Source organism: Corythoichthys intestinalis, chromosome 17 (assembly GCF_030265065.1).
Source record: "Corythoichthys intestinalis isolate RoL2023-P3 chromosome 17, ASM3026506v1, whole genome shotgun sequence".
In the NCBI taxonomy this organism is placed as follows: domain Eukaryota; kingdom Metazoa; phylum Chordata; class Actinopteri; order Syngnathiformes; family Syngnathidae; genus Corythoichthys; species Corythoichthys intestinalis.
This window is the reverse complement of record NC_080411.1, coordinates 14105589-14124044: the sequence shown is the minus strand read 5'-3', so window position 1 is coordinate 14124044 and position 18456 is coordinate 14105589. Positions and strand designations below refer to the sequence as shown.

General features: G+C 36.5%; 2 protein-coding genes across 6 annotated transcripts in view; both read left to right on the top strand.

Moving 5' to 3' along the window:
* LOC130905336 (huntingtin-interacting protein 1-related protein-like) overlaps positions 1-3790 on the top strand; it is a 43937-nt gene extending 40147 nt beyond the window's left edge. Inside the window, exon 33 of the mRNA XM_057818628.1 lies at positions 2412-3790. Coding sequence (XP_057674611.1) covers positions 2412-2453 — 42 coding nt within the window. The 3' untranslated portion in view covers positions 2454-3790. The remainder of the gene's footprint in view (positions 1-2411) is intronic.
* Positions 3791-4117: 327 nt separating this feature from the next.
* On the top strand, positions 4118-18254 carry rilpl1 (Rab interacting lysosomal protein-like 1). Of its 5 annotated transcripts, none has more exons than XM_057818631.1 (8): positions 4118-4691; positions 7167-7314; positions 8326-8444; positions 9091-9321; positions 9709-9828; positions 14203-14366; positions 14431-14523; positions 17359-18254. In XM_057818631.1, the coding sequence occupies exons 1-8, from the start codon at positions 4377-4379 to the stop codon at positions 17459-17461; spliced, it is 1293 nt and encodes a 430-aa protein (XP_057674614.1). In that variant the 5' UTR covers positions 4118-4376; the 3' UTR covers positions 17462-18254. The 5 variants fall into 5 exon arrangements, with proteins under 5 accessions (XP_057674614.1, XP_057674615.1, XP_057674618.1 ...); XM_057818632.1 differs by lacking the exon at positions 17359-18254 and adding an exon at positions 14638-17347; XM_057818634.1 differs by lacking the exons at positions 9709-9828; positions 17359-18254 and adding an exon at positions 14638-17347 and having other exon boundaries at positions 4119-4691.
* The last annotated feature ends 202 nt before the right edge of the window (positions 18255-18456 follow it).

The following is an 18456-nucleotide window of genomic DNA, read 5'->3' as shown; positions in this document are numbered from 1 at the left end:
CCTAGCTTTCCAGTACTTCACTAGAAAGCTAACACATGTTGACGGAAAACTCAAACGGCAACAATACAATTTAAATAGTGTGTCTATGGATAGCAGATAGCATGCTAGCAGAAATCTGCAGCATGTTTATGTAGTATTTTTTAGCATTTACTAGTTATTCCACCCCAAACAATGCATCGGGGAACGCCCGCATTTTCCTGGTTGTGACATCACAACCAGAATTGACCATCATGCCTAGCATATTAGTGCTGCGCTAGCAAGCTAACACATGTTGACGGAAAACTCAAACAGCAACAATAGAATAGAATAGAATAGCGCATCTATCGATAGCATGCTAACAAATCTGGCAGTCTTTGTTTTAACATTTACTTGTTATTACACCCAAAACAATGCATCAGGGAATGCCCACTTTTTCTGGTTTTGAAATCACAACCAGAATTGATGATCATGCCTAGGTTTTTGGTACTGTGCTTGCATGCTAACGCATGTTGATGGAAAACTCAAATGGCAACAAGAGAATAGACTCGGTGTATATGGATAGCATGCTAGCAAATCTGGCTGTCTTTTTTTAGCATTTGCTAGTTATTCCACCCAAAACAATGCATCAGGGAATGCCCACTTTTTCTGGTTGTGACATCACAACCAGAATTGATGATCATGCCTAGGTTTTTAGTACTGCGCTAGCAAGCTAACACATGTTGACAGAAATCTCACAAAACGGCAACAATGGATTACTGTGCCTATGTATATGATTCTAACAGAAATCTTCAGCTCATTTTGTGAGTGACATCTTCTGTTTGGAGATTTTTTTTTTTATGGGCGGGGCCAAAGCAGCTGAGAAAGGAAGATTAATTCGGATTTATTTTCATGATTAAGCCTTTTCTGTCACTATTTGGGATGGATTTGTGTCCAAAATAAGCTATGCTATAATTTTAAAGTCACTTCAGTGCCATTGACAGCGATATACCTCCAATTCATTTTGACTGGGAGGGCCCTCAGCGATTATTATAGATGACTTTGTTTTAATTTTAAAATCATATCAAAATGGAATTACATTTATTTTTTAAATAAATGAGACAATATTTACGAATAACACATTGCCTGCAATTGACAATGATACATGTCAGATTCATCTAAACAGGGAGGACTTGCTATGAATGCTTATCTTTCCTTGCCATTGACGGCGCTGGACGTCCAATCCATTTTGATTATGGAATGGACGTCTAGCGCCATCAATGGCAGCCAATGTGTTTAAAAAAAAAAAAAAAGTCGTGATCTGTACATGAAAACGTTAAAATATTATTTAGTCATTTTCAGGGAAAATATTAACAATATATTATATAATTACATTTTAATTAACATAGTATTATATATTATTACATACATAATTACAGCAATGAGAATAAAGAACTATTGTAATCTATATTATTAAGCAATATTCGCATTTTTAAAATGCAAAAAAAAAAAAATAAAATTCTAATGTCTGTTGCCATCATTGGCATGCAACGTGTTTGCAAAAATGGTTACTATTATATTATTACATACTAATTCACATATACATATTAACATATCACATACATAATTACAGACATTCTTAAGCAATATTCACATTTTTAAAATGCAAAAAAAAGTTGAATATTTTCTAATGTCTGTTGCCATCATTGGCACACAATATGCTCCCAAAAATGGTTATTATTATATTATTACATATTAAATAACATATTAAATACATAATTACAGATATTATTAATCAGTACGTATTCACATTTTTAAAATGAAAAAAAAAATAAAAAAAATCGTGATTTGTACATGAAAACGTTACAATATTATTCATTCATTTTCAGAGAAAATATTAGATATATTATTACATATTAATTTACATATTATTATATATTAATTAATATATTACATAATTACAGCAATGAGAATAAAGAACTATTATAATCTATACTATTAAGCAATATTCACATTTTTAAAATGCAAAAAAAAAAAAAAGGAATATTTTCTAATGTCTGTTGCCATCATTGGCACGCAATATGTTCACAAAAATGGTTGTTTTTATATTATTACATACTAATTAACATATATATTAATTATCATATCAGATGTTCTTAAGCAATATTCACATTTTTAAAATGCAAAAAAAATTTTTTTTAAATAGAATATTTTCTAATATCTGTTGCCATCATTGGGACGCAATATGTTCCCAAAAATGGTTATTATTATATTATTACATATTAATTAACATATAAAAATCCATAATTAAACATATTATTAATCAGCACTAATTCACATTTTTAAAATGCAAAAAAAAAAAAAAAAAAAAAAAAAAAAGACTATTTTCTAATATCTGTTGCCATCATTGGCAGTCAATGAGTTCACAAAAATGTTTATCATTTTTTTCTTTGCAGTTCAAACGAGGGGAAACAGGAAGCGGGGCCGGGGAGTCCTGAAACCGGATTGAGAGGAACTCGGAGAAGTTGAAGCGCAAACATTTTCTTTGTGCAACAGTGTGCTTTTGTTCCAAATCATGATGAGGAAGCATGGGAAATCTTTCGCCTTCTAGTGTTTGGGTGTTGGAAATGCACTTAAAAACGCCAATTTAAGACACTTTTTTTTCCCTGCTTGAATTCTTGCTTGATTAAACATCTTTTTACTTGACTTTTGTTTGATATCTTGCACGGTCAGAAACAAAAAAAGCATTGTAATGATAATGAAGGAGTTATTACAATGAAGCCAAGAAATACATTCATTAATATTATTTTAATCACATTGTATGATTGATGGCTGCCATTGTTGGCCATAGACTTCCAATGCGGTTGAAGTAGGGGTAATAATGTTATCACTAAAGTCTGAATTGTATTAGAGTAAAATGGCATTGTTTTAAACGAGCAAACAGTCATTTTATGAGACTAAAGATCCTATTTTAGTTTAAGGACGAGCCTTTTTTCATGAAAGGAAATATGAATCATTTTAGCGCCTGGCCAAAAATACTCTGACGGCCACCTCACATGTTATTTTAACACACTGGAATGGGAACAGACAGAAGCAGGAAGTTGACTGTGAGGCAAGTGAGACTGAATGGAAAAGTGCATCCTTCAATGTAAAATTAATAAGGATGTTGCTTACCTTTAAAATAATTTAAAAACATGTAATTTTGCTTTTTTCAAAATAAAAGAGAATGCCCGATACTTCAAAATAAATTAGGATTACAAAGATGCGTCTATATTGAAATGGAAGCTAATTGCTGGAATTCTCCAAATTTCAAAATAAAATCCAGCAGGAATGCAGCAGTAAGAGGCATTCCTACTAGTTTTGTTGTGAAAGTTGAGAAATTCCGGTTAAGTTTTTGTTTTTAAATGAGGCATTCCGATTTGCTTTGATTTTGAAGGATGCGCCTTTTTCCATTTTACTTTGAAGAATGTTGTTTGAAAAAAGCAAACATTTTTAATAGATAGAGAGAATATCTGCAGTTTTTGGTTATTAATATCGTAATTGATTATTGGTTATTTAATTAAAAAAAGAAAAAATCTATACAATTAAAATAATAATAAAAATATTTACGATTAACTATTGCCTACCAATGACAATGACAGACGTCTAATTCATCTTAAATGGGACAACTAGCTGTGGACTTTGTTTTGACCGGTTTTATTTATTAAATTCAGCATTACGATTTGCTTTGATTTTGAAGGATCCTTTGCAGTGTTTTTACATTTTACTTTGAAGGATTTTGTTTATTTATTTTTTTAAAGCAAACAAATAAAAAAGGGAAGAACTGCAGTTTAATCTTTTTTTATTCAAGCTATTCTAATTGTTTTTTTTTTATGTAAAAGAGAAACAAAGTTTTAAAAATATATATTTACTATTAACTGTTGCCTGCCAAACACAACTATAGACGTCTAATTATCTTAACTGGGACAACTGGCAGTAAATTCTCTTGTTTCAGTGCTATTACAGGCACTAGTCGTCCAATCCATTTTGCGAATGTCAACCCGCCCAGTCAAAATGGACGTCTAGCGGCGTCAATGGCAACCAATAAGTTCAGTGAATGCGTTAAATGTAATTTCCTTTTTGGTGTTTTTTTCTTCCTTCCGCCAAACGGCGCTGCTTTTATGTTGAAAGGAAAGCGGAAAAGACCCTCCCAACATGGCGGTTAGCTTGCTCCATGTCACCGCGACGAAGAGGACAGGACCGGAGGACAAAAAGCACCCGGACGACACTTTACAACCAATTATTCACTTGTAATGTCCGCAAACACGACTTCGTAATGGACGTACGCTAGCCGTGTGCGTTTTGTTGGTGCTTTAAAGCGTTTAAAGTTGACAACTTTGCGGACTTGTTGTGCCGCGGAGGGAGGAGACGAAGACGAAACCATGGAAGGCCACCGATACGTCTCGGGGGACCGCGGCTGTTCGGCCCTGGAGAAGAACCCGGCTGACCTGACGGTGATGGACGTGTACGACATCGCCGCCACACTGGGCCACGAGTTCGAGCGGATCATCGACCAGTACGGCTGCGAGGCGCTGTCCCGTCTCATGCCCAAGGTGGTGAGGGTGCTGGAGATCCTGGAGGTGATGGTGAGCCGACACAGCATCGGCGGACCCGAAGCCGACGAGCTAAGACTCGAGCTGGACAAGCTCAGGTTGGAGAGGATCGAGAGGCTGGAGAAGGAGAAGAAGCATCGGAAGGTATAAGTTAGACACAGAGGAAAAAAAACAACTTTTGACGGCAAAAGACGTCCAATCCGTTTCAACTGGGAATTAGGGTTAACTTTCCCAGTTAAAATGGATTTTACGTATGTTGCCGTCAATGGCAGACCAAGAGTTGAGCAATGTGACATCACGGGATTTATAAAACAAAACAATAAAAACATAATAAAAAAAATTCTAAGAGCAAAGTACACACGAGAAACTTATGTCTTTGTTGTTCTAATTTATCACAATGTGTTTTTTTTTTTTTTTTTTTTTAATATTGTTTATATTCATTTTATTTGATTCAGAAGAATTAATATTTTTAGTACTCATGATTAAAAACAAGACTATTTTAGTAATTATTATTAAAATGGTTCTTTCAGTGAGTTCATTTGATGTAAAATTATTTTAAATTGAGAATAAAATATTTTTAATATAAAAATATTTTTCTATCACTATTTAAATAATTATTATTGATTAAAATTGATCCTTGAATTAGTTCATTTTATATAAAATATTCTTAATAAAATTAATGAAAAAAATATTTTTAAGAAATATAAAAATCTATTATTTTGAAAAATGATTATTAAAATGAATCCTTCAATTAATTAAATTTAAAATATTTTTAATAAATACTTCATAAAAATCTTACAAATTATTAATTTTTAGCGATTAAAATGGATCGTTCAAGTTCGTTTTATACAAAAAAATTCTTAATAATGAAATTAATGAAAAAGTTTATTCCTATTTAAAAAAAATATATATATATTAAAGGGGATCCTTGAATTATTTCACTCACTGAGTGAAAATTGTATGTTTTGAATGTAATGTTTAATAAATACTGTATACAATTTTTTGTTACAATTCAAATTATTTATTATTATTGATTAAAATGGATCCTTCAATTAGTTCATTTAATGTAAAATTATTTTTCATGAAAAATATATATATATATATATATATACTATTTTTATAAAATGATTATTATTAAAATTGATTCTTCAATTAGTTCACTGAATGTAAAATTATTTTTAATAACGACCCTCGTGAGGAAAAGCGGCATGGAAAATCAATGAATGAATTAATGAATAAAATAATTTTTGGGGAAAATATATATATATATATATATATCATAAAATATTTTTAACAAACAAAAATCTTAATTACAATTTAAATTATTGGTTATTATTGATTAAAATTGATCGGTCAATTAGTTCATCAAATGTAAATTATTTTTAATGAATAAAAAAATATTTTTGATAAATATAAAAATCATATTTTATTACTATATAAAGAATATTGATTAAAATGGTTCCTTCAATCAGTCCCTTTTCATCTAAAAAATATTTTTAATAAATATTCATTCATGAATATGAAAAATTATTTTTAAGAAATATACAAATCTTTATTGCTATTTTTTTTAAATGATTATTATTAAAATGGATCCATGAATTAGTTCACTGAATGTAAAATTATTTTTCAGGCATAAAAAATAAATATTTTTACTATTTATTTTATTTAAATGGATCCTTCAATCAGTTCATTTTATGTAAAATTATTTTGAATAAATAATGAAATAAATGTCTTTTTAATATCTCAGTGCAAAATACGTGCAGGTAACAATAATACTACCATTGGATGCAGAGTAGGGGCCACCAAATTTTGTCTCGTGGGCTGCACAGGTTTGAGACGCCTGTCCTACAGCGGGGAGAACAAGTATTTGATACACTGTCAATGGGTTTTCCCTTTGGCAGTGTATCAAATACTTGTTCTCCCCACTGTATATCAATGTCATAAAAAATTTTTGGGGAAAAAAATCATAATTCATGCAGGAAAAGGTTGATAAAAAAAGGAACTTTAACAAGAATACATTATAACATGATCAACGCGTGTTTTTAGCTAAAAGCTAAACCAACAGCTTGCAAGCAAGTGGCTCGCTAGAGAATGTGAATGAAAACTAGCTTTGACTTTCTCACGCTAACACATTAATAAACCGAAATCTATTGTGTAAACACCCATAAAAATCCAAGTGAAGACCTTGAAATTTTGAAATTGAGATACTGTAAAGACAACGTAGAATATCAATTAGCACATCACACATGATCATTCCAATACTAATAATCCGCAGCACCGCCCTCTAGTGGTGGATGTATAGCAAGTGTGACATTCCATTCAGGTAACAACACGCTCCTTTCCCCCATAGTATGTTTAACTCATTCATTGCCACTGACGGCAATCGCTGTCTAATCTTGTTTAACAGGGAGGGCTGTCAGTGACCGTTGTTGCTGCTGTTGTTCGCGTGCTTTTAATTTCCATTGATTTTTAAATGTTTTCCTGCTTATGTTTAGCGGGAAGGTAAAATAGTATAGGCCTAGCGGGAAGGTAAAATAGTATAGGCCCAATGATTGAACCCTGTGGAACACCGGAAACCAAACAGTTGAAAATACGTACATTTAAATTTTGGGAATTCAGGAGCTGGAGCTGGTTGAAGACGTGTGGCGAGGCGAGGCTCAGGATCTACTCTGCCAGATCGCGCAACTGCAGGAGGAGAACAAGAGCCTCCTGGACAACGTCTCCACACGAGAACCCGTGAGCGAGGAAGACCAGCAGAGGAACGACAGTGAGGAATTGCTCACGTCATTGATTTGTTAAAAAAATATGTTTATTTGAATCTTGTATTTTTTTGGGTTCTGCGGCCTTTTTTTGTCTGTCTATTCTTAACTCAGTCGCACTGAAACATCACTTTTTTGGACACCCTTGATTAAATCATTTGTATTCACCAAGGAAAGCAAAGGATGATGTTTCTTGTGCACACAAAGCGTTCACTTAGTTGCTTGCACACAGAGGCTGCAGTCAGTCTCAAGCACATGCACACACCTGCTACACTCACTCTTTCTGCACACTAATGACGACATTGTTTCATATGACCTTATTTTCTGGACTATAAGTCGCACCTCCGATTTACACTGCTGACCAAAAGTATTGGCACTCCTGCAATTCTGTCAGACAATCAGGGCCGGCCCAGGCCAGTTGGGGGCCCTAAGCAAAATAATGCAAAGGGGCCCGTATTTTTGGCCCACCATTTCGTCACAGTATACTGTGAAACCCATACATGCAATCCAACCCATACGTCCATATTTTGTATATTAATCAGATTTTGTTGCACTGTATGCTTAAAACTTCTCACCCCAAATGATTGTCAGTACTTACAGTAGATAGCGCCAAACCTTTTTCTAAAAGAGGAAAGAAAGAAGTTAAGGAAGAACTTTTATTTTTCAAGCTTGTAATCAAGTATCAAAACTCACAAAAGTCAAATAAAGCAAACTGTAGTCAAAAAAAAAAAATTGCCAGATTGGGGGCCCCCAAGTGGTCAGGGGCCCTAAGCAGCTGCATAGTCTGCGTATAGGCTGGGCCGGCCCTGCAGACAATGCTCAATTTCTCACAGAAAATGATTGCAATTACTAATGCTATGGTAGTAATATCTTCATTTCTTTTGCTTGCAGTGAAAAAACACAAAAGACAATGGGAAAAAAAAAATCATCATTATCAATTTATACAAAACTCCAAAAATGGGCCAAACAAAAGTATTGGCACCCTCAGCCTAATAATTTTCCGCCCGTGTTGGTTGCAGGCATGAGCGAGCGTGAGCGTCAGGTGATGAAGAAGCTGAAAGAGGTGGTGGACAAGCAACGGGATGAGATCCGGGCCAAAGATCGCGAGCTCACGCTCAGGAACGAGGACATAGAAGCGGTGAGGCCATACAACAAGCGTGGCGTTTAAAATTTGAAATGCTATCCATAAACAAATCAAATTTGCAAACAAGTTTAATGTATTTTTAATCAATTCATAATAAGTTCTTTCACTTTTAAATATATAGATTTTGATTTTGGTGTTCTGTGCTGATTATTTCTTCAGTTACTGTTCTAGTTGTTTCATTAATTGCTAGTTAGGGTACTTTATTTGACAGTGGCGCCATAAGACTGTCATAAGACCATCATAACTATGACATGACACTGCCATGAGCATTAAAGAGTGCTTATGAAAGATGTCATTTTGTGTCATCCTTCAAATGATCTCATTTTTGAATGGATGTAAATGATCCAAGCTGGACATAAATGGACTAAGTGAATTAATTTGCGGGATGACGCTAAATGACAACCATCATTAAGCATTCATTAATGCCCATGGCAGTGTCATGTCATAATTATGACGTCTTATGGCAGTCTTATGATGCCGCTGTCAAATAAAGTCCATCCATCCTTCCAGTCAGAAAATTACGGTACTTGTTTTTTTTCCTAAAGAAAAATTTGTTTGTTTGGCTGCCCGGGAGTTGGAGACTCATTGTTTTATACGAGGACTACAAACATGGAGGTGAATCCCGCTTACCTCGTTGCAGCTCCAGCAGCAGCAGAGCCGTCTGATGAAGATTAACCACGATCTTCGCCACAAGATCTCTGTGGTGGAGGCGCAGGGCAAAGCCTTGATCGAGCAGAAAGTGGAGCTGGAGGCCGGCGCTCAGACCCGTGGCCAAGAAGTGGGAGCCCTGCGGCAGGAAGTGGCGCGCCTACGGGAGCGGCTAAAGGGTCACGCCCAGGAAGTCCCGCCTCAGATCCCCTCGCCAGCGGAGGTAACGCTCGCCACCCCCACTTGCATCGATGTCAAAATGTTTTGTTTTTTCAAAATGAAATGCAATTCTCTTACCGTATTTCCTCAAATAGATTTCAGACGTGCCTTATTTTTTGAACAATCACTGTAAAACACATGTTAAAAAACATATTAAATGGTCAGTAAAATACTGATATCTGTTGTTGCCAGAATTGTACTGTTAAAAAAACAGTACAATTCAACAAAGTTCCTATTTTCGAAATCTTTATTATTCATAAGCACATTTTTTTCCTGTTACTAAAATTAAGTTTTAACCCTGGAGGGTTGTCGCTATTGAGACAATTTGGGATTGTTTGCGAACCAATCTCCCAAAAAAATCTGTCATTCATTCGGCAATCTTTTTAACCAGCGTGAACCTGCGGCCGGGGCGGAGGGTTGGTGGGAATCAAGTCCCCCACCGGCGCCGCCCGGTTCGCTCGACCGCGAAAGACCCGACGAGGACGAGGATGACGAAGCGGCGCTGCTTTGGGTAAAATGGCTCAACCGCTAACAACGTGTTGACCGTTCGTAAACGCATGGTGTGCAACTAACGGCACGGGTATGCAAAATCACATACTTGGTACACACAAATGCCCACGTATTTTCAAAATGATTTACAAATAAACTCTCACCCAAGAAACATTTACTTCAAAGCTCTGCAGTAAAAGTAAAAACATAGTTGTTAAGTCATTTTTCCCCCAAAAATCCATGAAAACGTTTCCGTTCACATTTTCAACTCGCACCAGCAAAACAAATCTCTATTAGTGGTCATTATTTTTTACCAAATCAAATTGCCCCAGGGTTCTTGCACCCTTATAAAAGTCAAATTTAATGCTTTTTAAGACATTTTTAAGACCTAAAAATACAGGTAGTCCTCAGGTTACGAACGAGTTCCCTTCCTATGCTGGTGATATAAACCGAATTTCCGTGTAAATCAGAATTACCTTTAATTTACCCTAAATGACCATCCAAAAAGTCCAAAAGTATTGTATTTTGTTTAATGATGGAGGATACATTGCCCTCTGGTGGCAGTGTTGGTTCTGGCTGAGCTGTCGCCTCATGACTGAGGAGCAGACTCTCGTCTGACATGGATAAAGGACAGCTTCGCTCTGGTTTGGACCACATACAGTAAGGCTGTAAGTTGTTTCAGCCAATATATGTTTGTGTATGCATTTGTAATTTGGTTTACAGCTACAGTTTGTGGAGTTATGTGTGAGCGATTTGCTATGAGTATTGCGAATGTTAGCATTCATAGCATTTAAACTAGCGGACTTTTGTTAGGCAAATTAGGCTAATTTAATCTACTTAATTTACATATTGATCAGATTAGATGGACGTTTGAACACCAATTGTTTTGTGTCAAGTGTTTTATTATTAAAATGCGTGTCTAAAGTATTTTTTTTTTTTTTAATCGTATTTAAATGAGTCATCACCATTGACTGCGCTAGATGTCCAATTTTGACAGGAAAGGGAGTTAAATACATCACGTACTCACATAAACAGGTCCATCACAAATGCAAGCAAGTGTCTTGTTTAAGAGAAGAGCCTCACCTTCACTTCAACAAAGTTCCTCACAAACAAGATGACACCAAAGCACTACTTTTCTTTGGACAAGAACCTCGGCTTGACCACAAATAGAGCAAAAAGGCGAGTTTTTCTAGGATTAAAAAAACAAATTAGTTCATGTTTGAGTCGCGAATCAGCAGAATACAATTCTGTCTAGGTTACTCATCAAACCTTTGTGCTGTGTTGTTTGCCTTGCAAGTGCAGTGAGCATTAATGCTATAGAATTGATTTTGAGAACAAAAACGGAATCCGAATCATGATATGAAAGGCAAACAATGAGGCGTGCTGTGTTGGTTTGCCACCAGGAGGCCATGTGCGATGAAGACATGCCTGCTGTGTACCAATATTTCACCAAGGTATCCTCACTTCCTGTCTCTCCTTCGGAAAGCTCCTTGAGCATTTATTCCGTATCCTTGACATCAATCTTAAGGTTCAGGTACTCCAAGGATATGACTAGGCATGGGCCGATATCAAAATCTCACGGCGTGACAACCTGGAGCAAAAATATTCCTGTATCACGGTCTCGAAATTAGAACTGTAAAATGTATTACCTTGAAAATTTGGGGTTGAGAAACTAAGACAAAATCATGCTCAGGTTTGGCTTTTATGATGTTAACAAATTAGCTTAAAAGCTCATACAAAATAGTGACCAAAAAATGAAAATGATTGCATTTTCCATGAAGAAAACGAACTTGGCACTCAAATCTTACAGGTTATGACGATTTTAATCGTTATTCCATCCAAAACAAATGCATCAAGGAACGCCCACTTTTTCTCAGCAATTCTGGTTGTGACATCACGACCAGGATTGATGATCATGTTTAGCTTTCTAGCACTGCGTTAGCTAGCACAAGTTGCTTACACGGCAACAAGAGAATAGCGTGCCTATGGATAGCATGCTAGCAAAAATCTGCAGCTCATTTTGGGTGTGACATCATTTTCTATTTGGAGATTTTTTAGTGGGTGGGTAGACTGAAGACCAGAGCCATGTAGAAAGAGAGTTGCGACACTCCCATAGGGATCCATAATATGATTTTACTTCCGGGTAATGGAGCCTTGTATCTTTCCAAACATTATTTCGACGAGGGCGGACCCCAATGAGATAAACAAGTACTTACAGTCATGTGAAAAAATAAGGACACCCCATTAAATATTCAGTAAATATTCATCTTGTTTTTCTTTCTCTGGAAAAAAAGGGTTTAATAGCAGCTAAACAATAAAAATTATCATTGTTTTACTCATTAAACCAAATTTATCAACAAAAATGCATATTCTAACTGAGAAAAAAGTTAGGACACCCTACCACCAAATAGCTAATGTTACCCCCTTTGGCTGAAAAAACTTTGTCCCACTACTCAACGCAGAATACTTTCAGCTGTGAGATGTTTCTGGGGTTTCTTGCATGTACAGCCAGTTTCAAGTCACCCCACGGCATCTCAATGGGATTAAGATCTGGGCTTTGATTCAGCCATTCCAGGACTTATTTCTTCCTTTTCAGCCAGTCCTTGGTGGATTTCCTGGTATGTTTTGGGTCATTATCATGTCGCAGGGTTCAGTTTCGCTTCAGCTTTAATTTTTTCACAGATGATCTCACATGTTCCTCAAGCACCCTCAGATACACAATAGAATTCATGGTGTAATCTATTATGGTGAGCTGGCCAGGTCCTTATGTAGCAAAGCATCCCCAGACCATGACACTTCTTCCATGCTTCACAGTTGGTATGAGGTTCTTTTCCTGGAATGCTGATTTGGGTTTACGCCAAACATGTCCTCCGTTCTGTTGTCCAAAATAATTCCATTTTAGATTCACCTGTCCAAAGACCATCATTCCAGAAGTCCTGGTCTTTTCTACATTCACTCTGGCAAACTTCAGTCTGGCCTTCATGTTCTTGTTGGACAGCAAAGGTGTCCTCCTTGCACACCTCCCATGAAGGTTAAACTTGTGAAGTCTCTTTCTTATTGTCGAGGCATGCACTTTCACATCAACAGTAGCAAGAGCCTGCTGTAGGTCCCGTGATGACGCTTTAGGATTTTTGGAGACTTCTTTTAGCATGTTGCGGTCTGCTCTCAGGGTGAACTTGCTTGGACAGCCAGACCTAGCCATGTTGGCAGTTGTTTTGAATGTCCTCCACTTGTATTTTCCGGACAGTGGAATGGCTGATAATATATTCTTTTGAGATCTTTTGAAATCCCTTACCAGACTCATAAGCGTCTACAATCTTCTTTCTGAAGACCTCAGACAGCTCCTTTGATTTCACCATGGTGTTTCACTCACTTCAACAGTCAGTCACTGTTGAGAGTATTCTGTGTTGAGGAGTGGGGCAAACTTTCTTCAGACTGATGTCAAAGACTGGAAGAAGACTAACAAAAAGCGTCTCACTGAAGTTATTTCAGCCAAATGGGGTAACACTACCTATTAGGCGGTAGGGTGTCCTAAATTTTTCCTCAGTTAGAATATACATTTTTGCTGATAAATTTGGTTTAATGAGTAAAACAATGTTTTTTTGCTGTTTACCTACAATCAAATCACTTTCTTTTCCAGAGATAAAGAAAAACAAGATCAAACATTGATGTGAACATTTCTTAATAAAGAACTAAATATTTAATGGAGTGTACAATTTTTTTCACATGACTGTAGATGCGGGATTTTATCCATTTTTACCATAAATGTCACAATTACCGCTGTCAGTGCCATCGGAAACCATTATAGCGCTGCTTGTAGATTTTTAAGACCTTTCAAAATTGTATTTAAGACATTTTTTGAGATTTTAGGAGACATACTTTTTAAGGCCTTAAATTCTACTGATTGGATTTAAGACTTTTGTGGACTTTCTAAGATCCCGCGGATACCCCGATTAGAAATAAAGACAGGCAATCAGAGGACATGACAACAAATCGAATGTTTTAGTAGCGCATGGAATGACTTACGTGATTTCCATGTAAAATAAGATTCATTATACGAAAAAAAAAAACACTACATGAAAGCTACTGCAGAACAAATTTTGTATCTTAAGGTACCACTGTACTACCATGAGTAAGCCTTTTCTATCACTCTTTTGGATGGATTTATGTCATTACAAAGTCACTTATTGTAGCATTTCACAGTAGAGCAGACTCCAAAAATAGCTCATTAAGATGATTTTCTGCAATATCTGATACCTCGACTTTTAAAAACCTCGCAAATACCTTCAAACCAGTTCATCGGCACATGCCTAGATATGACTTATTTCTCAAACGGCTTTCTTTCCATTCATGTCACCACCTCTAATGAACACACGGGCCTGTTGTTCTCTCCCAGGAGGCACTTTGCCAGGAGGAGGAGACCAGTCCAGAGCTCCCGGACTCCAAGGACCCGAACCGGGCCCGCTTCACCATGCAGGAGTTGCGGGACGTCCTGCACGAGCGCAACGAGCTGAAAGCCAAAGTCTTCCTTCTCCAAGAGGAGCTGGCCTACTACAAAAGGTCCGCAGATGACCACATCATTTATGTTCACGAAATTCAACTAAAATGAGTGATTCCTTCTTAGTGACGAAACGGAAGATGACGTGAACGTCCCCGAGCCTGAAATCAGGACGCGATCGCGATCCGCTGTGCAGCCAGAGTCCGGAATCAAACGCTTGTATGTATACGCAAAAATGTACAACAAACGCTTGCTCCTAGCTTCTGTCACATAGCGTGATGTTTCAAATACTTAAAAAAAATACAGACCAAAAGACCCTCCTCTGTGTGACAGGATCTTCACGGCCTTCATGCCCATGGTGGCAGCTGGTTTGATTCAAGACGACCCCACTTTACAGCCCGCAAGAGGCTTCGCGTCGCTTGTATGAGCTAATATTTTTCACCTTAACTCAACTGGCTAGCTTAATTAATGATAACAGGGTTGTTTGACACTAAAAACTAATACAAAATATCCAAAGAGATGTGTTCAACACTTTGGCAAAATATCTAGATGTATGTCGTGGAAATAGTGAGAATGACTAACAGCAGGAGTGTCGAACTCATTTTTCTCTATGATTAAAGACAATTAGAAACACTCATTATACAGTATAATGGAACATTTTTCTTCGTCTACTAGCCACTAGGTGGTGCAAAAATCACAATTAATAAAGATCCCCCAGTGAACATAAACAGTTATCTTATTATATTGGCTGATATCAGCCAATCATCCAAAAAGTCTGCATATCTGCCCGATATTTCGGCTGGCCAATATATCGGTTGACCTTCATAAAAAAGAATCACCCAAACAGTGGTTATCCTATTATATTGGCCGATATTGGCTTTATCCTAATATATTGGTTGATATCAGCCAATCTTGAAAAAAGTCCATATATCTGCCTGATATATCGGTCGACCTTCTTAAAAAAAAAATCATCAGCCAGATAGTGAACATAAGTTACCCATTATATTGGCTGATATCGGCCGATCTTGGAAAAACGTCCATATATTTGCCCGATATATCGGTCGACCTTCATAAAAAGCATCACACAAACAGTGAAGTTATCCAATTATAGTGGCTGATATCGGCCAATCTTGAAAAAAGTCCACATATTTGCCCGATATATTCATAAAAAGAATCACCTAAACTGAAGTTATCCTATTATATTGGCCGATATCAGCCAAATTTTGAAAAAAGTCCACATATCGGCCCGATATATCAGCTGGCCAATATATAAGTCGACCTTCATAAAAATGAACATCACTCTAAAAAGTTATCCTAATATATTGGCTGATATCAGCCAATCTTGAAAAAAGTCCATATATCTGCCTGATATATCGGTCGACCTTAATAAAAAAAAAAAAATCATAAGCCAGATAGTGAACATAAGTTACCTATTATAGTGGCTGATATCGTCCGATCTTGAAAAACGTCCATATATCTGCCCGATATATCGGTCGACCTTCATAAATACGATCATCACCCAAATAGTGAAGTTATCCTAATATGTTGGCTGATTTCAGCCAATCTTGAAAAAGTCCATATACAGTGCCCTCCATAATTATTGGTACCCCTGAAAAAGATGTGTTTTTTAGCTTCTAATATATATATATTTTTTTTCAAATAATATGGGACCTTAATGGAAAAAAAAAAAGAGAAAAATTCAACCTTCAATACAAGTGCATTCATTCAGTGGGGAAAAAAATCCCACATAAAGAAAAAATTATTTGACATCAAATAATGTGTGTCACAATTATTAGCACCCCTGGTGTTAATACTTTGTACAACCCCCTTTTGCGAACAAAACAAGGTCTGGGGACTGAGATGGCCATGGGAGGAGCTTGATTTTGTGTCTGGTGAACCATTTCTGTGTAGATTTGGCCATATGTTTAGGGTCATTGTCTTGCTGAAAGACCCAGTGATGACCCATCTTCAGCTTTCGGGCAGAGGGCAACAGATTTTGATTTAAAATGTCCTGGTACTTCAAAGCATTCATGATCCCATGCACCTTAACAAGGTTCCCAGGGCCTTTGGAAGCGAAACAGCCCCACAGCATTACTGACCCACCCCCATACTTCACATTGGGTATGAGGTGCTTTTCAGCATGCGCATCTTTCGTGGCACACCAGAACACTTAGCGTGTTTGTTGCTTTTTTAGAAGCTAAAAAACACATCTTTTTCAGGGGTGCCGATAATTATGGAGGACACTGTATCTGCCCGATATATCGGATGGCCAATATATCGGTTGACCGTCAAAAAAATGATCATCACCCAGTCAAGATACGTTAGCCTATTACATTGCCTAATATCTACCAGTCTGCAGTTCTGATGGCACGAGACATCCAATGGCAGCTAAACTCTGGCAGTTTTGATAGTCGATAAACCGTTTAGACATTGTTGTCCTCCCCCCCAATTTTTTTTTTTTTTTTTAAAGGTGAGAAACCATAAAATGCCACACGATTGAAGGTCTATTAACCTCTTGGGAAGGGCGACAAAGGCTCCTTTTTTATGGAAGCGTGCATTGTTTGCGTCCATCTCGAGGAGAGTGACCAACGCTTGGAAACTAGATATTGAAAAGTACATATTGCACAGTATCGGGACGTCCTTAGTAGTCGCCAACACCGATGATGCCATTTTAGTGCCGTATTGTATGATACACTTTCACGGTTTGGTTTTTACATGATGGGTTTACACATTTTTACATGCTAATTAAAAAGTTGTTAGGTTTTTACATGATAGTATCATAAAAATGTGACACCGAAGAGTTTTACAGTACCGTTCTGTTCATTCCAACCAAATTTTGTATTGCTAATTGAAAATTGCTTCGGAGCCTTTTATCATGAAAATTCTGGAGGGCGCTACACAGTCAAAATGTCCACTTTGAACCAAAATAGCAGACTAATACTTCCTGTCCTTTGACAGGAAGGAGCTGATCAGGCTAAAGACATCTATTAAATGTGATGTTGCTAGGCAAAACATCAACCCAGGGCTGATTTTTGTTTCTTTTTGTGTTCTCAGGTTTAATTTTTTTTCCCGTGACAAACAGCGGAATTGGCAACGAGGCAATGCGCACGACGACGCTTTCACCGAACAAGCTCAGGAGGCCTTACCGCACTTTTAGATATCACTCCTACCTTCCAAAAATATACTTTGCATTTTTACACGTTTCCCATGAACAGATTCCGTCTGGCATCGCATATGCAAGTTTAGGAACTCAAGCTATTCAGAGAATTTGACAAAGCTCATTATGCAATTTGAACAGACAAATTAAAGGTTCCTCTATTGGTAGTTTACCATTATGAGCTCTGGAATTCACCAGCAAAATGTTGTTTTTTAGGCATCTCCATGCATCACCTTTTAGCAGACATCTCAAATGAGATTTCTACCAGCATAATCATGACCTAAGTATATTAAAATAATGCATTTTGGCTTGGAAAAATGTTCCCCGCCTTTGCATTGAAGGGAAAATATACATACATACAACTCATAACACTAACTGTATAACCGAAGTCAGGATTCTGAATGCACTGTGTGATATTTTAACGATTCTAACCACTCATAAATATTGCCTTGGGTTGGATTTTGTAACTTATTTTGCTTTTTTTATTTTCATTGTTTTTGAGTAGCCCAGCTCTGCAGAGACAGAAGAGACTTGTTTACGCGACGAATAAGACTGACTGGATTTCCAAGCTCTATTTTCAATGTACTGAACTATGCAAGCTGCAGAAGGAAAATGTTTTTTTGTTTGTTATATTTTTGTTGCATGGAAAAAGGAAAAAAAAGTGTTATTTTTGCATATGACGTTATTCCTCAAGCCCAGTATTAAGATTGGATGCTCTAGCACCTTTGACGACATTCTAAAAAGATGAATAAAAAAACTTGACCCCAATAAAACTGTCTTTTTTTCCAGTTGGAATAGGACAACTACTAGTTCATGTAAACTGAAAAAAGTTTATATATATATATATATATTTTTTTTTTTTTAAAGGGGGGGGGCTGAGGGAGATACCAAAATGCAGGTAAAACGAAATGAAAACAAAAATGGCAAAACCACAAAAAAAATGCAAAAAAAAAAAAAAAAATATATATATATATATATATATATATATATATATA

Bases quoted from the DNA above. Each gene is read 5' to 3' on its own strand.
- rilpl1 (XM_057818631.1), top strand. From the start codon at position 4,377: ATGGAAGGCCACCGATACGTCTCGGGGGACCGCGGCTGTTCGGCCCTG. The intron at 8,445-9,090 runs GTGAGGCCATAC...ACCTCGTTGCAG, and splicing joins GGAACGAGGACATAGAAGCG to CTCCAGCAGCAGCAGAGCCG. The intron at 14,367-14,430 runs GTCCGCAGATGA...ATTCCTTCTTAG, and splicing joins GAGCTGGCCTACTACAAAAG to TGACGAAACGGAAGATGACG.